Source organism: Melanaphis sacchari, unplaced genomic scaffold (assembly GCF_002803265.2).
Source record: "Melanaphis sacchari strain LSU unplaced genomic scaffold, SCAv2.0 Contig48_pilon_pilon, whole genome shotgun sequence".
Classification (NCBI taxonomy): domain Eukaryota; kingdom Metazoa; phylum Arthropoda; class Insecta; order Hemiptera; family Aphididae; genus Melanaphis; species Melanaphis sacchari.
Window position 1 is genome coordinate 1,386,457 of NW_020271327.1, and position 25,890 is coordinate 1,412,346.

The window sequence follows — 25,890 nt, forward strand, 5'->3', positions numbered from 1 at the left end:
ATAGCCGATTCCCGCAGTTGACGCGGTGGCAGCGACAATAACAATAAGGTAGTTATTTTTGTACCATTTTGATCTATGTACTATGGATTATGGGTTTTAGTGTTTTACGTAATACATATATATATATATATATTACGTTTTTGTACTATACGTCTATAGAGTATAAATGTATAAATAATGTATGATTGTGATTTGTGATCAATAAACACTTACCACAAGTCGATTTTTCTTAAAGCGGGACATTTTTAGGTTCTTTGGGGACAGCGGGATACTTAAGCTCGAAAGCGGGACGTATATGGTCATGTTAGGTATACAGCGTATACCCACTCCTCTGATTTTCCGTAAATGCGTATACTTATAGAATAACACATGATACGCGGGTATACGCGTATGGAAATGCATTAATTTTACAAACAGTGCAAATAACGACAATACAAGACTGTGAAGACTGTAATTAGACATTAATATTATCCGAGATATTATCTATTGCACAGCGCATGGCTAAACGTTATTTATATAGGGCCTATGGGGGGGGGGGTGAGGGACAAAGCCTCCCACGTTTATATTTCAATCACATTTAAGCATATACTCGCTAAAAAAATTACGACTACATCACTGCCAAAATAATAACATATTTATTGTTCAATAAATTATTGATTTTTAAAGTAAGGTACATTAACTTTTTAGTTGATAATTTAGTAGTAAATAAATATTGAAGTCTGAAGGTAATATTGTTATTAGAGAGGGGGAGTGGGGCAGTCTCCACGGCTTGTTTTGCAAAGAAAGCTTTAAGCCCCCGCTCTAAAATTCAATCAAATCTCCATCTATGGTTCTCTGTCCGTGTTAAGGATGTTAAGCGACAGCCGACAAGAGATCTAGAACTAACCATCTTTCCATCACTTAATAGCTTAGAAATTAAAGACACTGGTATTGTAGTTGAGAGACAAAAGTCGTCGCAGAAGCAATATATAGGTGGTTTTAAGAGCTTAATTATAGAAATGTGACCTAACCCAGATGGTGTTTCAAGTAGAAGAGTTAGAGATGAATTTCCGTGTTCTAGCATAGCGCATAGGTATGACGGTATATGTACAATATATAATATATATCAAATAGGTCATCTTGGATACGTGTTCTTATAGTAACTGGTGTGTGAAAGGTTGTTAATCCGTTTTGATTATTACAAGTGAATAGTTTTGATAGTTTTTGGTAAAATTTAGTCTGTACGTGTTGTCACTCCATTATAGTCAGTGGCGTATCTGGGGGGGGGGGGTACGGGGGCCATGGCCCTCCCTCGTTGGCCTTATTTACTAGATTTTGTTTTAAAGATTTAAATTTATTTGTATGCATGAACGCATACTACAATAATACTCTTATACCAGCATTACATACACTTATAATTTTGTTGGGATTAACCCGTTTTTATTATTAAATTACTATTACTATTTATTATTATGTATATATATATATAACTGACTGAAAATATAAACAAATTATTTGCACTATAAACATTAAATATTTGGTTTATTTTATTTTTTTTGTTTTTGGTAGTAGGTAGTATATATGGTAAAATTTTAGACAGTGTGTGCCCCCCCCCCCCTAAAAAAAATCCTGGATACGCCACTGATTATATAGTACTAAAACTATTTTAAATTAAATGAAAAATAATGTTTTTTTAATTTATACATTTTTAAAAACAATATTATATAAATATAATGAAAATAAGCAAATTATTTATAATCTTGTTTCGTTGTTATAACATATGTTTATTAAGTTTATTGTATGATTTATGTTTTTTCGAATTTTTAAATTTGATTAAACAAGCCCGAGCTCGATTATTTCTGACATTGCATCAAACTGTAATATGAAAAATCAATAGATTCAATAATTAGGTACATTCCTAAGGACGGCGCTAAGTCTGAGATGGATTTGACCAAAACTGAAACAGAGGTGCATGTAATGTGTAAGTTATAAAGCAATACGAATTCACTGTAATTAATGGTATAACGGTTAGGTAGGTTAATTTATTTATTTAAGAGAAAAAACATTATTAGTCTTTTACTTAAGTTATTTATTTCTAATATACCACAAAAAGTTAGATTAGAGAATGAATATAGTGGTAGTTACAATTTATTCAGTTCCTCAGATCCTGTTCTTGGTCCTAAATTGTTAATTATATTTTTAAATGGTCTCTTAATTTAAGTTGGATACATAATTATATTATTTTGCTGATGGAACAGTAATTTTATTAAAACATACGAATCAGAAAGAAATAATGTACCAATGTATAATAATTAATAACTTTTTTAGGATTTAAGGTGAAAAAATCAAAATTGTGGTAAAGTTGGCAAGTGGCAATAAGTAGCCTTTAAAATAAATTCAAATCTTTTTATAAATTTTTTATCGCTTCACTAGATCACGTTTGTCAAAAAATACCTCTAAATTTATAGGTACCTACGTACAATTTGCTTTAGACAAAGAAAGAAATTAGAAACGGTTGGTATCGAACCCCCCGAAAATTTAAATGGTTCATTCTGTATACTATATAATGATGATATGATGATTCCATGCCATTATCAATATTGTTATCGTTCAGAATTTACTGTGATAACAAGTAAAAATGAAACAACCGCATTGTTCACATTATAATTTATAATATTACAACTATATAGGTATTTGATATTAGATTTTATTTGTATACGGTTAATATAAATGTTATAATGTTTAATAATAATTTTACTTAAACTTTAGTAATTAATCTAGCCAATCTAGGATTATGGGCGAACCAAATTGTTTTTTTATCTCACAGTGTATTCGTTTATTTGTAATTTTTTTGGTGTAAACTAAATTTAAATATTTAACAGTTTACAGTGCCGGGTACTTTATTTATAAGATACATTTATGAACATTTTTATTTTATGACTAAAAAACTACATTTACCAGAATAAGTTTTATAATAGATATTATTTTGGATTTGTTTAAAATGTTTTCGCCTTATTGTAATAATAATTTTCACAACATTGTAAAAATTAAAAGGCATGCTGACCTGACATACTCTTTTATTAATCATTGGATGCATATTCGTAAACAGGTATATAAATAAATTTAATGTATTAATTAGTTTTTAAATCTCAACATTATTAATGATTTATTAATAGAGTTCAGTTATTATTAACAAAGTTGAAGTGTCCAGTACGGATATACTTACTGATGAAACACAATTTCGTGCTTTGGAAAAATCTGTAACTCCTTTATGTCGAGTTCCATATGAGAATCAATTGGTTTTGAAACAACAATGGACTAATACTGTATTCAAGGAATTGCGCAGTCGACTACATAAAGTAAAAACTGTGATTAGACTACCTACAATTTTTCCCATTTCATCATCTGTAAGCTTTTGTTTTATACATCTATACTTTTGATTATATACTTATATTATAGTTTGTCATTTTTCTTTTTTTATGTTTGTGTGTAATAGCCACAAATTGATGAATACCGTAATAAAGACGAGTTTAACTTTCGACCTGGTATCGATGGTAATCCTAAAACCCTTGGATTTTTTGTCAGTAATCCATCTAATGGAAATATCTATTGTGTGCCTACTATGAAACTAATTAATATGAAGCAATCGCATAAAGATATTGCTCAAGTAGCTTACATTTTATCATAATCGTGCTAACTACATAGATATCTTTACATACATTTTTTCATTTTAAGGTTTTTGAAGCTTTTGTTAGAAAATCTGAATTACCCGTTAGTTATGATCATATGGATGGTGGTTTTTGGCGAGGAATTATTGTACGGAGTAATTTAAAAGGTGACATAATGGTTATTGTGGTTGCTAATCCCAGAGGATATACCAATGAAATTATGTTGGATGAACAACGTAGATTTAATGACTTCTTGAAAAGTATTAATATTAATATACATTCTTTATATTTTCATCCTAGGTAATTATTTTTCTATTTTCATTTATAATATGTTAATTAACAAATGTTGTATTCAGGTCTGGCTCAAGTGTGTTAACACACCTAGGCAAACTTGTGTTATGTCTCCTCTTACATGTAAAATGTTTAAAAATTATTTATAAAATTGTAAAATGCTGCCTTAGGCATGAGCCTATGTTGCTTACCTTTTGAGTCGGGCCTGGTTGTATTGAATTAAATATTAGAATAATTAATTGAGTTTGTTTCGACTCGTTTAGCTTGCACACTAGAAGTTCAAAAGATTCAACATTTATTCTTGTTGATGGCAATAAATACATTTATGAGGATTTATGTAGATTTAAGTTCAGGATATCTCCAGACTCATTTTTTCAAATTAATACATTAACTGCTGAAGTTTTGTATGATGAATTATTTAAATTAATGAATCCAACAAAGACATCTACTTTGCTAGATCTGTGTTCAGGCACTGGTATGATTTCTTCAAAATATAATTATATTATACAATTAATAGTTAATATTAACTTATAAAAATGATATGTTACACAATTCAATTTCTTTCATAGGTACAGTAAGTATAATAGGCAGTAAACATGTACAATCATGTATTGGTGTTGAATCTGTGGCACAAGCGGTTAACGATGCTAAAGAAACTGCAAAAATAAATAATATACCTAACTGTGATTTTATTGAAGGAAAAGTAGAAGTGGTAATTATAAAAGTGTTTACTTTATTAATTAATAAACTGAAGCAAGTCTTAATTTTTTTTTGTTGAAGGTATTAAAACAAGTTTTGGATGAATTGAGTATGACCAGTGATTTGTGTACAGTTTTAAATCCTGGTAGAGCGGGTGTACGTAAGTTGGCATAAATATTTGCATCTTAACAGTTTTATTAATTTTCAATGTTTTTGTAGATCCAAAAGTCATAAATGCTATTAGAAATAATAGGTTGATCAACAGTCTTGCGTATGTGTCATGTAAAGCGGACAGTCCAATAACTATGAAAAACTTGGTAGAGTTAGTCGTTAATAACAAAAAAACCCGCCCTTTTACTTTGGAATCCATTAAACCAGTTGATATGTTTCCTCATACAAAACACTGTGAATTAATTTTTATGTTCAAACGTTAAATTGCATTTGAAATAAAAAAAGTATTTAATTGTTAGTTAATTTATACTCGTTTTTAGTGAATTGTTTTTATGACTAAATTAAAAAATATATTATAATATATAATATTTTAATACTGCCTAGTTTTAAGTAAATTGAATTAGGTCTGTTAAAAAAGTTTTTACATTTTATTTTTCATGTAGGTATCCATAAATCAAGTTATAGATATCTTCATCACCTTCAAAATACTCACCTCTAGCAAAGTTTAATAGCTTCAACAATTTTTTCATGTTCCAAAAGGTTTTGGAATAGTTTTGATAGGCTTTATTCTTATTGCTGTATTCACTCTTATTCACCCTCTATCTTAAAATGTCTAAAACATTTCTTTGTAGTATAAATTTAAGAGTTGAAAAAAATTAAATTTATATCAGAATAGAATTGTGTTGACATGTTTTTGTGGTACCTATAGAATACATTTAGCAGCTACTCTGCAGTTTTCATAAGTACTTTATTCTTTTAGAATTTAATTACAGTGTCTAACACATATTTATACATTAATCAACAATTTGTGAACTGTTAATTGTCTGTAATTTTACATTTTTTGTTTTTTTAAACATTTTCATCATATCATTTCAAAATGTAAGTCATATTATTCAGTTGATTGCTGACCATTTTCTTAACACTTACACTATTCAAAAGTCTTTGAAAGACTCAAAGAATTATTCACCTAAGCAATTTTATATAGTACTTAAATATCCCAATATCCCATAAATTGTCATTGTAAATATTGAAGTCAAATGTAGCTCACTTATACTTACCTAAATGTTTAAGTACATTTATAACATAAAACATTTTAGCCTTACTATCAAAAGTTCAATAGCTATCCTATGTTTGTATATCATTATTGAAGCAAAATTGGAACATACTGTATAATGATAGGTGGCTTTTGTCTATAAGAAATCTGGTGAAAGTGCACCCTACATAATATTTTCTTAAACTAAAGTCACCTCGTGATAAAACGAATTTCAAGGGACCGTGAAAAAAATTAGTTATATCGAAAGTTCATTACATCGAAATTCGTTATTTCAAGATAACATACCTCTTAAATTCGTTAAAAAAATTCAAAATTTAAATCAATAAAAAACAAATTCATATTTATTTAATAATTGTATTTAATTGCATACATATGTATAAAATATATGAGTCTTATAAGTATGTATTGATTGTTTAATTTCAATTTTAATGTGTAATAATATTGCTAGTAAAAATATGCTATAATAATAATATTGCTTTTAATATAATAATATCGCTATGCATTAAACATGTTCATTTATTATTTTTAAAATAGCAATATATTTATTTTTATATATTTTTCATTGAGTTATACATTAGAGACATGTATCTTATCTTAATTAAAATTAAAAATTCGTTATAGCAAGCTCCAAACTTGTAAAAATTGGTTACATCGTGAGAGTTTTGATCAAAAAAGCTTCGCTATATCGAGGAGACCAAAATACAATACATTTTTTTGTTATATCGTGATATTTTCAAGGAACCGGTAATTTCATTCGTTATATCACGAGTTGACTATATTAGTTTTTATCACTTTTTAATAGTTAATAGTTAATAAAAAAATACCTACTGTTCGTTTATAATATTATTTGTATTTATAAAAAATACAAACATATATTATAGTTATTAAAAGAACATAATATTATACCGCACTTGGTCATTTACGTAGATATGATCGTAATGATCGTTTACACTTATACAGTTGTACTTGTACAGTCGATTTAAGTTAATCCTACTTATGGTATTAGTACGGAAATATTTTGCCAACAAAATATACCTCCTAAAATAAATTCAGTTAGGCAATATACACATGTCATTCGGTTCGCTGCTAGAACCGACACCAAAGAAAAAAGCCAAACGAGTCGTCAACTGTCAACTTCTTAAAATGAGACAATTTAAATTCTGAAAAGAAATATGAATTGTATAGCTGCTAACTATACCTACTAAGAGTTATGGATTGGAAAATTTGAATTTTGTTTATTATGTTTGATTTTTTGACCGCCTCCCTAAGAGTTGGCTGCCGCATGTCCCAAATATAGGTATCAATAGAGTTTTATTAATAATTAGCTTTATTTTTATGCTGAGATTAGACTGTTTACAGTCGTAGTAAGTAACAGAGATATTTCTGTTTTGAGTTAAGATTCGTTTGCTTTTTATATGGCCAACTCAGGTAAGGCGTTGGCCTAGGATTAGTCCTAAGTAGCCAGAACTTGTTGGTTTTGGAACGTTGTGATTATTTAAGGTGACAGGTGGTACTAGTCATTTTTTTAAGATGAAAATCAAATGTGAAGATTCCTTATGGTTAATATTTATTTTCCATTTAGTATGCTAGGATGACACGAGGATGAGGTTTTAATGATGTTGTATGTTATAAGAAGCTAATATAGGTTTTTTGTGTGAGGAATAGATAATTTTGTCGTCGGAAAAATCCGCAACGGAAGTGTGAAGGATAATCGGTTGGTCGGCCGAGTGCAAATTGAACAGAATAGGAGGAGACATGGCACCTTGAAGAACTCTTGCTGTTATTGAGGCTTAATACGAGATTTAAGATTTTATTTTTGTTGTTAAATAACGGTACGATTTAAAAAATAAATAGTTAAGCGAAAGTAATATTTTTTTAGTTTGAACAGTAGGCCCGAAATATTTCTAAATGTTTTTTTTTTTTTTTATTTAAATTGTAAAAACATTTCAAGTGTATAAATAATTTTCTAAAAAGTACAGTTTTCCCCATAGACTGGCGTGAAGGCCCATATTGGGCTCTTCTATGGTAGGTATTTTCTCTATTTTACTGGTCAGCTGATGCGCATTGATCGTTGTTTCCATGGTTCATGTGTACGTGCGATGATCCTACTCTTCTAGGGCATCTGGATGACGCGTATTACCTACGCTATGAATTCTATGATTATAATATATCTAAACACTTATAACAAAACAGGGACTGTATCATGTACAACCGTATACACACTCACATATATATATTTAAAGTTGTATACCTATAGAGGGGTGCAAATATGGTATAACATTTAATTCGTCACGAAATAAAGCGATGTTCAAAATACGAATAAAATTGTGCGTGAAATCGAATCGTGGAAATTGTGCTTTTGGAGTTGTACGACGACGCACGCAATGGCGGAAGGGACGTAATATGACGCGTGCAGATACCACGTGCACCCATCGACCATATAATGGTATCGTATACCAGAAGTCAGCAGAGGTCAAATCGTACAGACCCATGTGGGTTGGGGACAGTGCGCAGTTGTCCGCGAGGAGGAGAAATTATTATTATGTTGTCGTTGCACAAAGCGTAAAAAACAAATCGAGTCTAAGTAGTGTTAACAGTATTATATTTAAATATTCAATAATAATCTTGTACAGGTATTTCACGTATATTATGGTTGCGTGCAATGACGTGCGGGAGCAATAATAATTACTTGAACAATATGATATTACAACACGTTAACACGGCATAGAACATAAAATGTACCTACGTATTAAAGCGTAGATAAGTATAAATATATTATATGTATATATATATATATAATATGATGAACGTCGTTGCTCTGATGCATATGTATAACCGGTAAATATTATATAATAAGAGGTACCTAATATATTATAATATAATATATAGATATATGCTTTGTCGTTTACGCTCAAATATATATTATAGTACCTGTAAGAAGTATACTTACTATATTACGCATGCGTACAAACTATATTATTATTATTATTATTATTACTATGATTATTACACAGAGATGACGCGATGACTGTATTATACATCTCTATCTTACAACCTTATAGGAAGGCACTAAAGCGCGGCGGCTCGCGCTCTACTTGTTGAACTTGGACGTGATCGACATGAGACTTTTGGCTATACCACCGCCCATGTTTATCCTGCCGCCCATGTTGAGCGTCTTGTGGAACATGGCAAACATCTTTTTCAACATTTCTGGGCTGAGCTTCACGTAATGCACGATTTTGCTCAACGCGTCCAGGCTGTTGGTCACCTCGCCAGTGTTGACCATATCGGTGGCTATCTGCAGGGCGTCTGTGGCCAAGTCCGACCGGAAGCTGGTCACCGTGCCGTACACCTCGTTCACAATGTCCTGGAAGCCCTGCACGGCGTTCGGGCTGGTGATGGTGGAGGTGAACGCGTTACACATCCGGATCTTATTTTCGGCCCGTTGACTGTCGTTGGTCACCTTGGCGCGCCTCCTGACCGCCGAAATTACCGACCACCAGAACCGATCGTTGACGAGTATGTCGTTTAACGCGTTCCTAATCGCTCTGGTGTTCAGCTTACCTGTTTTGGTCTGGTTGATGTTCTCCCACGACTTCCAGAACTTGTCCTTCACAGCAGTCAGGTGTGGGTACTTGGGTGGCGCGACCACTTTTCGGGACACGATCCGCTTCAGTGTTGTGGTCCGCTTCATCGGCTGCATCTTAGCTGCCTCGCCGGCAGCACCCGGCAACTGCTGGGACACCACGCCATTTGCTTGAGCCGCTGATCTCGATTTTTGAATTTTGGTTGCCGAAAACGCGTCCTGCAACACGAAAACGTCCAAATGGTGGGTTTCTAACGAGATCCGAGAAACGAATACAACGTTCGGACGCGTCCTGTCGCTTGACCGAAAATGCCGACATCATACGGCAGCAAACGAAACCAGGATCAAGTGATGATGGGGATCAGGGGAGGTGGGCTTTAAGCTAGATAAAAATACAATTTTTTTTCATTTCATAATGGAGCCTGAATAATTATTTTGATCCGGATTTGCGTGATTTCTGCGGCAAAGCGTCTTAACTCTGATGCAGATTTGGTATAAATAAATACATAGATTACATTTTTATAATATTACCACGTCTTATATAATATTATATATTATACTTATTTATCGTGTCTGAATACACGGATCCCGGAGATGAGGTGCATTGCCAAAATTGTATTTATTACTGGTTAGATATACAAAAATAATAACTTTTAAGTAGGACAGTAAATATTAATTTAAAATTTAAATAATTTATTTTAATATTATTTGATACCTAATAATTATCTACTAAGAATTTTAAGTCAGCTAAAGCAACGTCGTAATTATAATATGATTATATTTAATAGTATTATTAATTTTTAGTTATTTTTTCGATTATATTATATTGTTATGACTCAACTTATGAGCATTAAAATAACTTTTCTATAGAAAATACTACCATAATACTCAATAAAAATACATTTAGAACTCTATGGCCATAGGTAACTATTTATCATATACCTACACCGAATAATTATTATATAAATATTTTTAATACCTACTGAATAATACAAAATACACATATTAATATATAATAGATCATAACTATAAAGATTTCTATTACCAAATTACCTATATATCATTTATTAAAGTTTTCACGTTTAATAATATAGGTACAGGCATTGATTTGATTTTATTTGAATTTACCTGTACGAAACAAGAGCACAGCACGATCGCCAATATTTGGATGTAAGCCATCGTTGAGCTTTTTTGTACAGTACTCGCAGAATAACACAAGTTATGTATTTTTATACCCGATTATTACAACTTTTACCGAACGCGGTGGATGACGCGAACAATAGTCGACAACACCTGGCATGTTAAGTACCGCAATTACTGTTGTGGTGTAAAAATTGTGAAAAAAACCGTGAAAATATACTCAAAATCATATTTATGTCTACAGGATGTCTCATCTGTCAGGTTGACACCTTGTACATCGGTGAAAGATACACATGTAAATCAGTAATATATATTTATGATCTACTATATCTGCAGGGAAAGATAACTGGCGGCGAGCTTTTTTTTTACGGTCATTCGTTAAACGAGCTCGCGAGGCTAAAATTTTTAAAACTATCTCTTAATTTTGAGTTCATCCTTGCTCTATTGGGTACCTAAACCTAACCTTTTATTCGTCTAGGTTTAAGAAATCTTCAGATTAATAAAGGTTAGAACTATGAATAGTCTGAAGCTGACATGATATGAATATATGGTTTTACTAAATGAAAACTGATGGTTCAACTTTTTAAATAGGTTTACACGCATGTAACTACCTATGTTTAATATAAGTTTCATAACACAACGTTTTTCCAGAAAACGTTGGAAACTAATTTTTTAATGTATATTAGCAAACCAAAAATGTCTAAAAAATATTATTATTTTACGTAACTCTACCTTGATTAGGTTTTAATACAATGTTAATTTTCCAAACAATTAACATGGATGCGTGTTAACGAACACAGTCGACACCCTCTATACATAATATCAACAATAATAGTAGACCGAACGCGAAACTTAATGTGGTACCTATAGAAACCATCAATTGTGTATTGTACGCTTACACTTATGAATTTGATTATTATAATTTTTCTGTTAACTATATTGTTTTTCAAAGCCATATATATATATACTCATATTTATTTAAAAGCAACATTTTTAACGTGTAATTTACACATGCAAAAGAAATCAACAAAAAAAAAAAAAAAAATAACAAAATGTCACGTATAATACCGATTATCAATTATTAATTTATATATTTATTGTAAATGTATTAAGTATTTATGTAATATTTAAAAGTGGGTATTATTACATTATAATTAAAAAAGAATTAATTTTTTTTACTTAACTGAAGTTGGTTAATTTTATAATTAGTTTAAGAATAACTAGGTAATTCAAATCAACTGCAGAAATCAAACATCAAGTTAGGAGGTATCTATTATTAAAATATTTTTGAAATTTTTGTTTTTAATGATTTTATATGCATTAATTACTATAGGTTTCTTCTTAAGGATTCTAAAATAAAACATTTGTATAACGGATTATGTACCTACCTATATTACTTAATGTACTATTAATTATAATATTTTCTGTATCGCTAAAAACTAACAAAGAAATTATTTTTGTAATATTAATAAAAAAATTAGAGACCGGATTAATATGCAAATGCATAAATGTATTGAAATAAGTTTTTTGAGATCTGATGAGAATACTGTCCTCGATTTAGATTATTCTTATTATTAAAATAAGACTAATTGTATTTTGCATATTTCGCAACGGTTTTACCTACTAAATGCATATTTGTAGTTTTATAGTGTATACCTACTATTATTTTTTACGTATTTTAACAGTTACAGCCACGGTTTATAGATAAAATTACGACCAGTCATTATTTCCAAAACTAAGATGATATACTCATATGCAACATATACATTTTTCTATAGATAAATTTGTTGTTAATGTATTATATTATAATTTATAATTTTGTTCAAGTGTTCGACAGAAGTCGGAAATTGATCAGTCAGTGTCGTGAGTTTTACGTTTAAAATTGTCTCTACTGATTTTTAATATAATTTTAAAATGTCTAAAGTAAAAACACCAAATAGAAGTCGTTTACAGACAAACATTAAGTGGCGGGCTTATAACTAAGCTCTAATAGTTCTATATTGCATAATATAATACACGTTGTAATATCTTACAACATGTAAGAACGTAAGTGATAATAACGATAGGTTTTAGATTTTAGATGATAAATTTAAATTTAAAACATTCTTTCACTAGGTACGCCGTCTTAGCTAGATAGGTATTCAAATTTTAGTTTGCCTTAATAATGTGCTAGATAGCTGTTGAAACTTTAAAACTTTAGTTTACTATAGAATGTGTACATAACTAAATACTTAATGCATGTCGCATGACCAAAGTCTTGGTATTAATATAGGTACATAATAAGTCATGACACAATCTGGAGTCTCTCTCGCATTAGTACGCGACACGTTACCCGATGGTGCATAATTATTAATCATAGGATTATGCCATGTTAATCAAATCATGAACATAGATTTTTTGTAAGCGTCCAGACATTTTTAACCAATGTCTTCCTACTTGGAATTACTATGCAGTATTTGTATAATTGCACACTTGACGTGCATTTTTGTTTTCCCCGATGCTTACTATTTTTAGTCGGGACTGAAGGATAGATGTTTCCGATTTTAAATCATGTATGTTTATCACACATAACGTGTATAATATTATTTCTCCCTAAAATAAAATTATTACTCTTGTTCAGGAGTTTTTGACGTGTAACTCCTACTCAATATTTTATTTTTCACTATACCTTATTATATCGTAATATCACTCATTCATTTATTGTACCTTGTATGAGTAGATTGTAAATTTTCACTAAAATAAACGAAAAAAAAAAAAAAAATTATGCAAGTAAAAAGAAATACGCAAAATATATTAATTGATATAATTATAATTCTGTAACAAATTAACATAATAAATAATGCAACTTTTTATCATTGACATTTTATTTTCTCTTAATATTACGTGACAATAGCACAATGGTAAAAAAAATCATGTCTAATTTATGGAAATAACTTTTGTAATAAAACAATCATTTATTATCAATAATTATACAATCGATTAACACCATTTTACTGGAATATGATAATAGGCTACAGTACAGCCTTTTAGTAATCATAAAGATATTTATTAATAATATATGATTCTTTACAATGAACACAGTAGTTTCGTTTCAAAATTCATTAAAATATCTGTATACAGAAATTAAACAACTTTTAAGTAAATGGTTTTTAATGCTGTATTATTGTTTATACATCATTTTCATATTCATAATGAATGGTTTGGTAAAAACATTAACATTAATAAAAAATATTTAGTTTGAAAAATCACAAAATTGAAAAGTATTAAAACTATGAGATATTTATAATTATTATCTTCAAACAACAATAATTAATATTATTGTTGTCAAGATTACCTTTTAATCTACCCCCTTTCCCTACAGATTAATAGACTTGATAAAAATAGAATGAAACTACAATATTGAATTCATTGTTGGTGATTTTTCTAAAACACTTGTTTCAATTTTAAAATTCTATTTAATAATTATACAAGAGTTCACTAAAATAATATTAACGCCTGAACAAAGTGTAATAGAAAAATAATAATAAATATTTTAAACCATAGAAGTAGCAACCTAATGTTTCATATTAGTACAAACATGTTTGTAATTCATTTATGTGTTTGATTAGAGATTAGAAAAATATATATATAAACGTAATATTGTATGACTATAACAGTATATATTATTAATACATAATTATAATAATAAAATAGATGGTTGACAAATATTTAAAGTCTATTCAAGATATTAAGAACTGTGGGATGGTTCGTATCAATATTTTTCTATCAATACCAAGCTTCCACTTTCAGTTCAAAATGTTATTCTAATATCTTTGTTTGAAAATTTTTTTAGAGAAAATATTTCTAAATAATCAATTAATTTCATACAATTATCTAGTTTTCATTATTTACATTATAATAGGCAAAAAAATCTACTTAAATAAGAATAATAACTAAAATAAAACACTCGATTTATAATTTAGCTAAATAACGATAATCTTAACATAATAAGATAATTAAACCAAATAAACAGAATATTTTTCTATTACGGTAGAAAATAAAATGGTCAAATTAATATTTAAAAAGAGAACTATTTCCTTGTCTGCCAGAAAAAAAAAAATCAAAATATCACCCCAACCATACATTTTTTAATTGAATGTTATTTAAGATCAGATAAACCTTGGCTAATAATAATTTACACTTAATACACATAATATATAATATATTAGAAATAATAAAATTTCAAAAACTTATTGGAAAAAAAACATGAACATTCAATTTAAATATTGTAGTATAACTTAATTATAAAGTTAGAACATTTCCTTCAATTTTGGAAATGTTAACATTTTTAACTTCTATTGTAAATAACCTTATATATTATAAAATCTGTAAAAATTATCACTTTAAATCAAGCCAAATTAGCATAAAACTTCTTATAAAATTAGCTGATCCTTAAGGCCACAAGTAAAAAGTAGCCAAGATCTACCAGAAAATAGCACTATAACCAACAAGGTAACTATGATTGGTTTGGAAACAGGTCTCTTCTAAACACATTGATTACCCTGAAAATGTTCAATGTCAATAAATAAATTAGAGAAAATTAATTGTAAAATAACCTTCATTTACCTAATTAATTAAATTTGAGCCGGTATACTAGACGTAGAAGCAACTTCCATCATTTCATCTTGGTTTTGATTCAGGAAATTATTGCTATTGACTGTTGTCAACACATGAGGTCTGTATGGTTTCCTAGCAGAGTGATTGTTGAATGGTCGAGCACATGCATCAAACAACCTTGATTGATCTATTTCTCTAGGATTTGTGGTGCCAGCTTGCACAATTCGGGGTTGATAAACTGGTACGGGATTGGATCTTGCTACATTTGGATACAATGATGGAGATGACTTATCGGTTTCCATTTCTTCATCAATTCGGGTAGCAGATAGCTGAGCACACGTTGATGCAATTGGTTCAAAATCACTGAATGGGTTAAGATTCCGTGGAACATGCTGATAACAAAAAAAAAAAGTTATGTACATTTTTATTAAAATGTAACTTGGTAAACATTAATGAGTACCCCTCTTTGAAATTGATCAGTGGATCTTCTAGAGTCACATAATACAGTTTGAACCATAGGCGTGGGTGCTGATTTTTGTATTCTAGTTTCGAGTTTTTGTTTTTTTGGCATCACATTCTTATGGAAACTATCCTCGTCTTCCATCGGCTTTTCTATTTCTTTTGTTTTATAATGTTGATTTGTACATATTGCTTGGTCTTGACTTGTACCAAGAGTGTCTAATAACGATGGAGCTATATATGTAAAACCCTGAAAAAAATAAATAATATTGATGATAAAGTAGTAGATAAATACTAAATTAAGTTTAAAATAATTAAATATGTATGAAAAAAGGTTATATTAGTAAATAATAAATGTTGTACTATAATCAATAATAGCAATATCACAATAAATGTACACAAAAACAAAACAGTAAATAATTACATCAAATTTAAATTCATCATTATCTTGTGGCATTAATGAATCTTCAACAGGTGAATCAACAGGAAGCTGATCGGTAAATCTTGAGTCAAATTGTGTTGTGTCGTCTGCACCATTCTAAATTAAATAACTTTATAAATACACGATTATATTCAAAAAGTGAAAATCAATTAAATTTACTAATTTGGGTTTATATGGAGCTTCACAAGTACGGTTTATTATATCTTTCCAGACAATTTTTTGGAAGAAACGATGATTTCGTATGTCTTCTCCTTGATTTACACCAGAACCTAGTCTATGGCTAACTTGTCTCTGTAAATTTGAAAAACAATTTCAACTTAATCACAGTTAATTTACATAGTTATTAACAAAATATAATAAAATATTTAAATATTATTTATAAGTTATTTTTTTCTTAAAATAGCTATCTAATATATACACATATATATATATTTAGCATTTATAATATTAAGTTTATATTGTAAAAACAATATAAACAATTAAATTTTAAATACATTTGTTTTTAACTTACTTTAAGTAATTTTCTCATAAGATCTTTAGCTTCAGGAGATACATAGGGTGGCATTATAAGTTTCCCTCTAAGTATTTTTTCAATAGTTTTTTTTCTATTATCAGCACTAAAAGGTGGCTAGAAGGTAAGGACAAATTAAAATTGTAATAATACTCATAATTAAGTTTAACATTACTTACTGTTCCTGTTAACATGTCAAACATAAGAGCTCCAAGTGACCACCAATCAACTGGTTTTCCATGACCACTCCTAGTCAAAATTTCTGGTGCCCTGATATAATATTTATTTAATTAATGGTTTTTGAATGATTTTTGACTTATGTTTGAAATTTCTTACATGTATTCAATTGTACCGCAAAATGTATGAGTAACACTAACTCCATGAACATGTTCTTTACATAAACCAAAATCAGTCAGTTTTAAATGACCGTCTTGGTCTAATAATACATTTTCTGGTTTTAAATCTCTAAATACACAAATATAAGCCATAATTACTATTAAAAGTTGTCAAAATAAAAATAATGTAATAATATTAAACTATAGTTAATTTAATTTAATTTATATTTGAGACAAGAAAAATCATACAATTAGATACTATTTCATAATATAATTATATGTAAGATTGTATAAAATAGCAAATTTTTTCATTTTGGTATTTTTTTAAATTCTAATTCATAAGCAAAATACTTTTAAAGGATTTGTGAAGTAGTATAATTTACAATGAAATCAACCAAGTGCACATGGTTAATAATCAAGTTTTAAATAATAATTTTTTATTATAATTTTTAGAGAAAAATAATAAATTTCTAAATGCTATTAATAGTTTTAAGCCTCAAAACTGTATGAAGATGTATATAAAATATTTCTTACTTTTTAATTATTCAAAAATTGAAATATAATTTATAATTCATTAAATAAACATAATAAATAAATATACTTAAGAATGTTAACTGATATATTTTTGGATAAATTAATACCTGTAAACTATGCCTTGACTGTGTAAATGCTGTATTGCAATAATAATTTCTGCCAGATAAAAGCTGTAATATTAAAATTGTACTAATATCAATACATAATAAGAAAATTAAATGGGCTAATCATAAACCAACTTTTAATTCAATTAAATCAGTAGTAATCTGTGAAACCTTAAAAAAATGCAAGACACATTCAATTTTATTTTTAGGATATGATAAGTGTTTTGTTTTCTGAAAATTAAAATTCAGCCGAGAAAGAAAATAATAATTAACACTTTATTTTTAATCTACATTAACATTGAATATAACTTTAAACAGAAATCACTCAATGTTTTAGTATATTACTGCAGTAATCATTATAATTTTTATATCATATACACCACAAGATATTACTAGAGGTGGTTTGAATTGTTTGAAAGTATTATACTTAGTGATACACTTTCACTCATCAACTAACCATATCACATCAATGAAATTAGTGATAGAAGTAAATGATAACTGATAATAGAAATATTTTTTGGTACAAAACTTAATTGAAAATTAAAATTATATATAATCAGTAAGTGGTAACATATCACATATTTACCACCACTTATTATATTGGTGGTGTACTATACCGACATTTTTATATTCAAATTCTCTCTGAATACTAAAAATATAACTGTATAAAAATGCAGCTCAAGGTTAAGGTAGCTACTTCAGTAGGTCAATTTGACATGGAATGACCTAATTCTTTTATAAATGATGAAATCTAATAAATTACATTCTTACATATTATCATTTATCACTAACACATTTAATATTTACACTTGTTTTAATATGAACTAAATTTGACACAATTGAATATATTATTAAATAAATGTTCTTATCAAATTAAATAGTAATAGTTAAATAGTTTATATTAATTTGTTGTAAAGGTTCCACAGTCATTACTATACAACTATTTAATAATAATAAATAAATAAAATAATAAACAAAGTGAAATACCAGGCTGTGTCTTCTAAGAATATTCCTTCTCGTTCTAAATGCATGAAAAGTTCTCCACCACTTAAATATTCCAAAATAAGATAAAGTTTTCCATTTGTTTGAAATGCATAGAACAAATTGACTATAAATGGATGCTAAAAAAATTAAAATACATAAGCAAGTTGTTTTAATCCATATTTAACCTTTTAACACAAATAAAAAAAGTAGAGTAAGAGTATTGAGTATTTTGTAAACTAATTTCTGCGCAGCCATAAAAATATTGTATAAACAAAATTGAACTTGAACCTTAACAGCTTCGAGTATATTGCGTTCTGCTTTGGTATGAGCCATATCCTTGGAATTTCTGACAATTGTGGCCTTACGTAAGACTTTCATGGCAAAAACTTGATTTGTATCATTACCAGTCTTCTTTCGAACCTGAAATACTTTTCCATAACCTCCTTTTCCTAAAACTTTCAATATTTCGAAACAATCTGGAGTTAACTTTTCTTTGGTAGAGTTGACAGTTCTATCTGATAACTTTAATGTCTCTACATCACTGGATCTATAATTTAAGAATTTGATTAGACTTTTAGATTAATAAATAATATAAAAAAGTATAATAAAACATTTAACGGATTACATTTTTTATTTAATTGTAAGAAAAGACAGATTAATTTTAAATTATAATGGAATATGAAATATCATTAATGATAAAATATTATAAGCACAGACACATAAGAATTTTCATATTTCTGTATGAGAACATGTTTAATACAAATAGAAAAAAAAATGTTTAATATTATTGAAAATAATACCTAATAATAAATCAAAATATACTTTGAATATACAAGATACAAAAAAATTATCTTACTTTTCATCATATTCATAAATGTTTGGTTCTTGAGCATAACATGCCTAAAAAACAATAAAAAAAATTTAAAATACAATAGGAACTTAGATAGCAGATATAAATATATTAGAGGTACAGTGAAACTTGTCTTAACAGACACCATTTTCAATGGATAAAATGTTAAAAGTATTAGCGAAAGGATAGGTATTTCAACCTGTATAACACTTATTTTGGACATATACAGTAATATTTCTCCCAATATTTCCACAATAGATCAAAATCTTAGTTCAAATTTAAATTTATTTGCATATGTGTGTGATTATACACACATATGATAATATGTCAAGGCACAGATAACGACCGAAAACATAGGAACTCCTATATCATCGATAACAATTATGTTAATTGAATATATTTAAAACATAAGCTTATTCAGTGTTTTTTTTATATAATTAAAAATTTGAAATATTAGGTTAGGGATATTATTGAAAATGTTAATAATAATTGTATGTATTTAATACAAATGTAAGAAACTCTTTTTGAAATAATATTAAAATTTATTGCAGAACAAAAATACATAACAAATGCATGTAAGTTGATAAAGTTATATTACCTATACATATATATTATACACACACACATAATATATTGTATACATTTAAATGATGTAAAATTAAATAATATTAATTATTATTGAGTCATAACTTTGTAAGTAGAATGATCAATAATTTTTATTACATTATCTTGAAATTATAATTACTATGAGCAATTAACATTCAATGTGCATGTATATAAATGTTTAACAATTGCCTATTTATTAAAAATAAAATGTTATAAAAATAATATTGATTAAATAATATTATAATAGCTTTGTTTGTAATCAATATTATATGTTACTAAAATAGTTACACAATAAAAATAGTTCACAAATTCAAGTTTATGATTTGTAAGTAGTAAATTTTAGTAGTATGTTAATTATCATGAAAGATCTTTCTAAAATAATTTAGCATTGCATTTTATGTAATTCCTATCTACAATATTTTTTAATTATTTATTAATATAAATATAGACACACATAAATATATATACATATATGAGTATGACTGTGTGAGTAATAATGATATTAATAAATAATTATATTATTAGTAAAATAACTGAAAACGTTCCTATCATATCAGTTTATTTTTTATCATAAAAGCATATGGTTTATTGACTGTTGATCATTAGGTGTAATATTAGGAATTTCAATTTAAGATAAAACATCGGACGATTTAAAGACAATAAAATACCAACAACAATTTTTAATATTTATAATTAGTTAGATTTAATAATGATTTTTAATTATTAGTTATAATTGATACCCAAAATTATTTTTAAAAATAGATACTGAAGAATTTAAAAGTAAAATATTAATTTATAGTAGGTAGTTACATAACTGGAATTATTAAATTTTATAATTTATGAGTTTTAAGAAAATAAAAATAATTTTTGATTTTATTCAAGTTAATATATAGTAGGGGGGGGGGAGGAAGGACTATGATTTTCCATTATTCTGCAGTTGTTAAGAAAAAAAAATATGAACCTGGAAATGAACATATAAAGGCCACTCTATATAATAATAAGTATATTATGAGGTATAAACAAGAAAACAATATTTTAGTATTCATATTAAACATTTTACATGGTAGTGTGTATTAATTAAGTATTATGTTTATCTATTAAATTTTATTTAACAAAATATAAAATTTGAAGTTTAAAGTACCTAATATTACTAGATACAAATGTACAATATACAGATAAGTAAAAAAAAATGTCAATGGTGCCCAATAGGTAATTGTAATAAAATATATTCAAGGTCAATAAGGTGACAATTAATATTGATATTGTTTATAATTTTGAAAGTTTTGATAATTGGTAACTAATCGGTAATCCATTCTCAAATTATTTAATACTAATGCTATCCAAGTGCAAAATAGATAGGGTTCCTATATTATATTATTTTGTTTAACAATCTTATCTTATTTATTAAGAAGCTAGGTAACATTGTACCAACATAATTTCTAAGTAATAAGTATACCTACTTTGAAATGGATAGTATTATTCTATTAGAGTTTATCTATTCAATTTACTGAGAAAATTTTAATGGTTAAGAAATAATAACAGGGATAATAACTATTATTCTGACTATTGTACAATATTACAATGAAAGTTTAGTTAATATTTTATTTAAGAAAAAAAAATTAACATAAAATATGTATTTAAACTAGTTATTGTAAATATAAATTTAAGGATAGAAAATAAAATAGTTACATCGATAAAAACTTTACTTATTTAAGTATTATATTACACAAAGAAAAATCTTGTTAACATAATATAGAATTTGATTGAAGAGGCCAGTAGGTAGAAACTAAGGTATAGACTAGAGTATCTAATAATATTTAGTAATCAGATATCTACTTAAAACTTGAAATTGAGAAGTAAATAAATAAAATTAGAATTTACCAATAGAATTGAAAAAAATGTACATGTTTGTGAAAAGTCAATAGTCTTATTAATATTTTATAAAAATAGGTAAATAGTGTTTAAATGAAGAGTAAAAAAGTATAGGGACATATAAGTATACAATATTTTATTTTATAAGTTGCAAGTGAAATAATACTTAACTAATTCTGGAAGGTAACATTTCTAATTATTATTATTGATAAAGAAATAATTTTGTATTAGGTATACTATAATAATTGTATGAACCGTGTATAATAAAATCTGTACATAACAGAATAACAAAGAGTTAATATTTGTTTTAGATAAATTAAATTGTATTCAATAGGTACCTACTTAACAAAGTCTTAATTACTGAATACTTATTTTAATTTTGAATATACTAGGTATATATTTTATGAACATTTTTAAACTTTTAAATTACACAGGCATCTACTGCACATAAAACTTTATTTTAAGAATAATTTAAAAAAAAATTAAACATAAGTACCTAAGTAAATAATATTATTAAAATATATTCAATAATTGTATAATTTTAAACTGTAAATTATCTGTACGTTTATCCTGCAGAAAGTTAATAATAATAAAAATTAGTACTTTAAACCACAGAATTATAAAGACTAGGTTAAATATTTCTTAATAATTATTTTTGTCAATATTGATCATTATAGGTTACTGTTTTAAATATTTTATAATTTTTCAAATTGATAGTACTTATTAAAATCTATTGAAGATTCAATAATTTAGATAATTTATTATTTATAACATAATATATAATATATATTATATTAATTAAAATTATTCAAGAAAGTAACCTATAATGACTTATATTAGTAAGAATAATTATGAAGCAATATTTAACACCATTATATTTAAACAGATGTTTAACATAAAAGTATCTAAATTTTATTTATGTATTTTCATTTATTAATAATTTTTCATGAGACAATATTAAAAATCTATAATATTAATTGTACTGAAATAAAACAAATCACATGTAAAACGCATGTAAGTGAGCTTAAAGGATGATCATGTGTTAAATATAAGGAAATTGAAAAATCACAGTTCACCAACTAAGTGTGCATATAATTATGATAGTAATTGGATTACTATATAATAGATATACAAGTGGGAAATTGTGAAAGCCAGTAATTTTTGATTACAAGCAAGTTATACCAAGAAATAAAATAGAAACAAAGTAGTCAAATACTTAAAGCACCAAAAAAACAAAACTATCAATTACCTAGGTAAATACACGGGTATTTGTTGATCTATACTGCACAGATACTGAAGAAATAACGATACAACTTATAGTATATGCCAATAATAATTATTGTCTTACCTCTTCGATTTCGAGCACTTCGTCGTCAGAATCGCTGTTGTTCTTTGGCCCGTTGGCGGGTTGAGTCTCGTTATTTTGCAATTCCAAGTCGAAAACGACGGCCTCGGCCATGGCTTCAGTGCGGAAGTGCGATTTCGTTCTGGTATTTATATATTTAATTTACGTTTTATTCAATTCGACGGTCTAGCACGCGTATTCTGCGGTGGCGTAGACGACAACGGTGCTAATAATAATATGCTGAATATCAAATGCGCGGCGTTTGCAAAACGGACGGCATTATACAATAATATTATTATAGCGTTGGAGCGGGGAAATGAGTAGAACGAAACGCGAAAACAAAACGAACGATAATATTATACTGCACCGCGTAGAGGTATCTCTCGATCACCTAATAAAACATGCTCGGTACCGACATAATCGTCATTCGTCATACACTGAAATGTTATTAGGCTTGTAACTTGTAGGTATTTAATAATAACAAATATTTTACAAATAATAATAATAATTATTAGTATTAATATTGTTATTATTATTATTATTATTATTATTACACGCGACGACCAACACGGGTTACGAGTGTTACGACGACGATGATACCGTTTTACGCTCAGATCATTCACACAACGTAGTCACTGGACGGTGGCGCACACACGTAGAATGTATTTTCGATGAACGGGACGCGAGTAGAATCTCTTGTTATCGGTGGGTGGTAGAGGTGGTTCCGAGCACTTCCGACGAATTACGTTCGTTGAGTAGCAGAGTTATAGTATCACGGAACGTTGTTGCAGTTGTAGTGGTAGTAGTTGCAGTTGGCAGTAGTGCAGTGCGTGTACGCAAAAACCGAGATTATATTATTATTATCATTATGTCAATAACAGCGATTGTGGTGGCGATTGAACACGGTGAAGGGGAAGCGCTGACGCGTTTGCGATAGGCAATCGGATCGGAATGCACTGCGGAATGTGTACCTGTTTCAAATAACGGGCGGTTAGAGAGTGGTTACCGTCGTAGTTACCGATGGTTACCGAATGCCGTTGTGCAACGCAACAAGACTGTACTCATTAATACCTGTGTTAATACTCATTTCGGCGACGGCGTTTGCCGTTTACCGCTATCGAGTATCGACCAATAACAGCCACTGCTTTGCCCGCGGTTATAATACGGACTTTTTGAACTTTTCGTGTAGCATTCGATGCTTCGACGGTGGTCGATACCTGCTCGAGATCGTAAATTCGTATGTTATGTAATCGCATGCGTATAATGTTGTATTTTCCGGTTTTTGGAATCGATCCGAGTTCGATTACGTTTGGTGAGCTGAGATTTAGTACATAATTTGAAGGTTCTGTTAGCAAAAAATTCAAATGATATTTTATATTTATTATTATTGTACATTTGTATTACTATAAACGATTAATTTTTGTACCATTGTAATACCGTCACGATACCTATACGGTAGTACAGTAGGTTGTACTTAGGTTTTGCAAAAATAAATCGCATACTATTTTATATTTATAACTACCTATTTTAATATTATTATATAGCTGTAGACTGTTATTATTACGAATTTAATCAGAAATTTAATCGAGGATTAACATTTGTTCACTGATTAGCTAATCAATGTTTAAACACGAACGGTACAATACATAGCCTTACGTCAATACCGGTGTACTAGGTTCAAGATATCGTATAAATATAGATTAAAACTAATCTATTAAATATTTTTATAATATAATATTGACCACGCCATGATGTATAGTAAATAAGAATCATAGGAAAAAAATCACGGTCAAAATATTCAATGTAAAAGATCCAAGGAACTAAAAAAAGGGGCATTTTTTTGAAAGACAGGGCGTCCGACAGCCTTGTAATAAATTAATAATATTATCGCAATTTTATTGCGTATTTGCCACTCGGAGTGCAGTACAAGTTTGATAAACGGTGTCGCGTATCAGTACTATGTCATATTAAAGAGTGTAAGTCGTGTCTACAGACTACATTTATAGTGATGGTCACGCAATGACGGAATATGAGCTTGCGAGTGAGAGTGAGAGAATGCCAAGACGTGCGCCAAGTTCCGTCACAGTGAGCCGCGTCGGGCGGTGTCCGCTGTTTCGGCCTAAAAGTCAATTGAAAGATCTTTAAATTCACCCACGCGTTCACCAGCCATTTGCCAGTCCTACAGCCGTGACCAGTCATAATAATATCATAATTGACGGGAACTATACTCGTGGCGACGAATGTGGCTGTTGTAATATAATTTATAATATTATCATCACTCACTGTATACATTAAGTATTAATTTATTTTACAAAACGACGGTTATTTTTTATACAAGATATGATGTTAATATGTATACAAACATAGATTAAAAATAACACGGTGTTGTTAAATGTAAGATATTACGTATAATATTTATGACAAATACAAAGTGATATAGTTGATACATATAAATAATAGGTAATAATATTAGCAAAAATTATATAGCAAAAAATGTGTTTATACTCAATTTGTCATAATTTTTTAAACTCGGTCAGAAAACTTGAAAATGTAATACAAAATCCACATATATTAAGCTGTGTTTTTTTTTTTTTTTTTGAAAGGCACGATTTTGAATATTAAATTTAAACAAAATAGATTTGACAATTTGGTACGAAGTATTAA

The 25,890-nt window shown here is 28.1% G+C and overlaps 3 protein-coding genes across 4 annotated transcripts; 1 reads left to right on the top strand and 2 right to left on the bottom strand.

The window, feature by feature from the left end:
• The first annotated feature begins 2,968 nt into the window (after positions 1-2,968).
• On the top strand, positions 2,969-5,111 carry LOC112598460 (tRNA (uracil(54)-C(5))-methyltransferase homolog-B-like). Of its 2 annotated transcripts, none has more exons than XM_025344924.1 (8): positions 2,969-3,088; positions 3,156-3,386; positions 3,476-3,646; positions 3,715-3,947; positions 4,202-4,413; positions 4,508-4,650; positions 4,719-4,793; positions 4,857-4,961. In XM_025344924.1, exons 1-8 carry the CDS (start codon positions 2,981-2,983, stop codon positions 4,869-4,871), a joined length of 1,188 nt encoding a protein of 395 aa, XP_025200709.1. In that variant the 5' UTR covers positions 2,969-2,980; the 3' UTR covers positions 4,872-4,961. The 2 variants fall into 2 exon arrangements, with proteins under 2 accessions (XP_025200709.1, XP_025200708.1); XM_025344923.1 differs by having other exon boundaries at positions 2,981-3,088; positions 4,719-4,797; positions 4,857-5,111.
• Positions 5,112-8,447: 3,336 nt separating this feature from the next.
• LOC112598442 lies at positions 8,448-10,683 on the bottom strand. The gene is made up of 2 exons (XM_025344906.1): positions 10,577-10,683; positions 8,448-9,667 (listed from the first exon to the last, which is right to left on the bottom strand). The coding sequence occupies exons 1-2, from the start codon at positions 10,625-10,627 to the stop codon at positions 8,954-8,956; spliced, it is 765 nt and encodes a 254-aa protein (XP_025200691.1). The 5' UTR covers positions 10,628-10,683; the 3' UTR covers positions 8,448-8,953.
• A 4,138-nt stretch (positions 10,684-14,821) lies between these two features.
• Positions 14,822-23,942, bottom strand: LOC112598428 (ribosomal protein S6 kinase beta-2-like). The gene is made up of 13 exons (XM_025344889.1): positions 23,230-23,942; positions 19,410-19,453; positions 18,842-19,100; positions 18,557-18,690; positions 17,573-17,635; positions 16,933-17,061; positions 16,776-16,866; positions 16,597-16,713; positions 16,245-16,376; positions 16,068-16,181; positions 15,645-15,893; positions 15,194-15,576; positions 14,822-15,129 (listed from the first exon to the last, which is right to left on the bottom strand). Exons 1-12 carry the CDS (start codon positions 23,338-23,340, stop codon positions 15,202-15,204), a joined length of 1,818 nt encoding a protein of 605 aa, XP_025200674.1. The 5' UTR covers positions 23,341-23,942; the 3' UTR covers positions 14,822-15,129; positions 15,194-15,201.
• Positions 23,943-25,890: the final 1,948 nt, after the last annotated feature.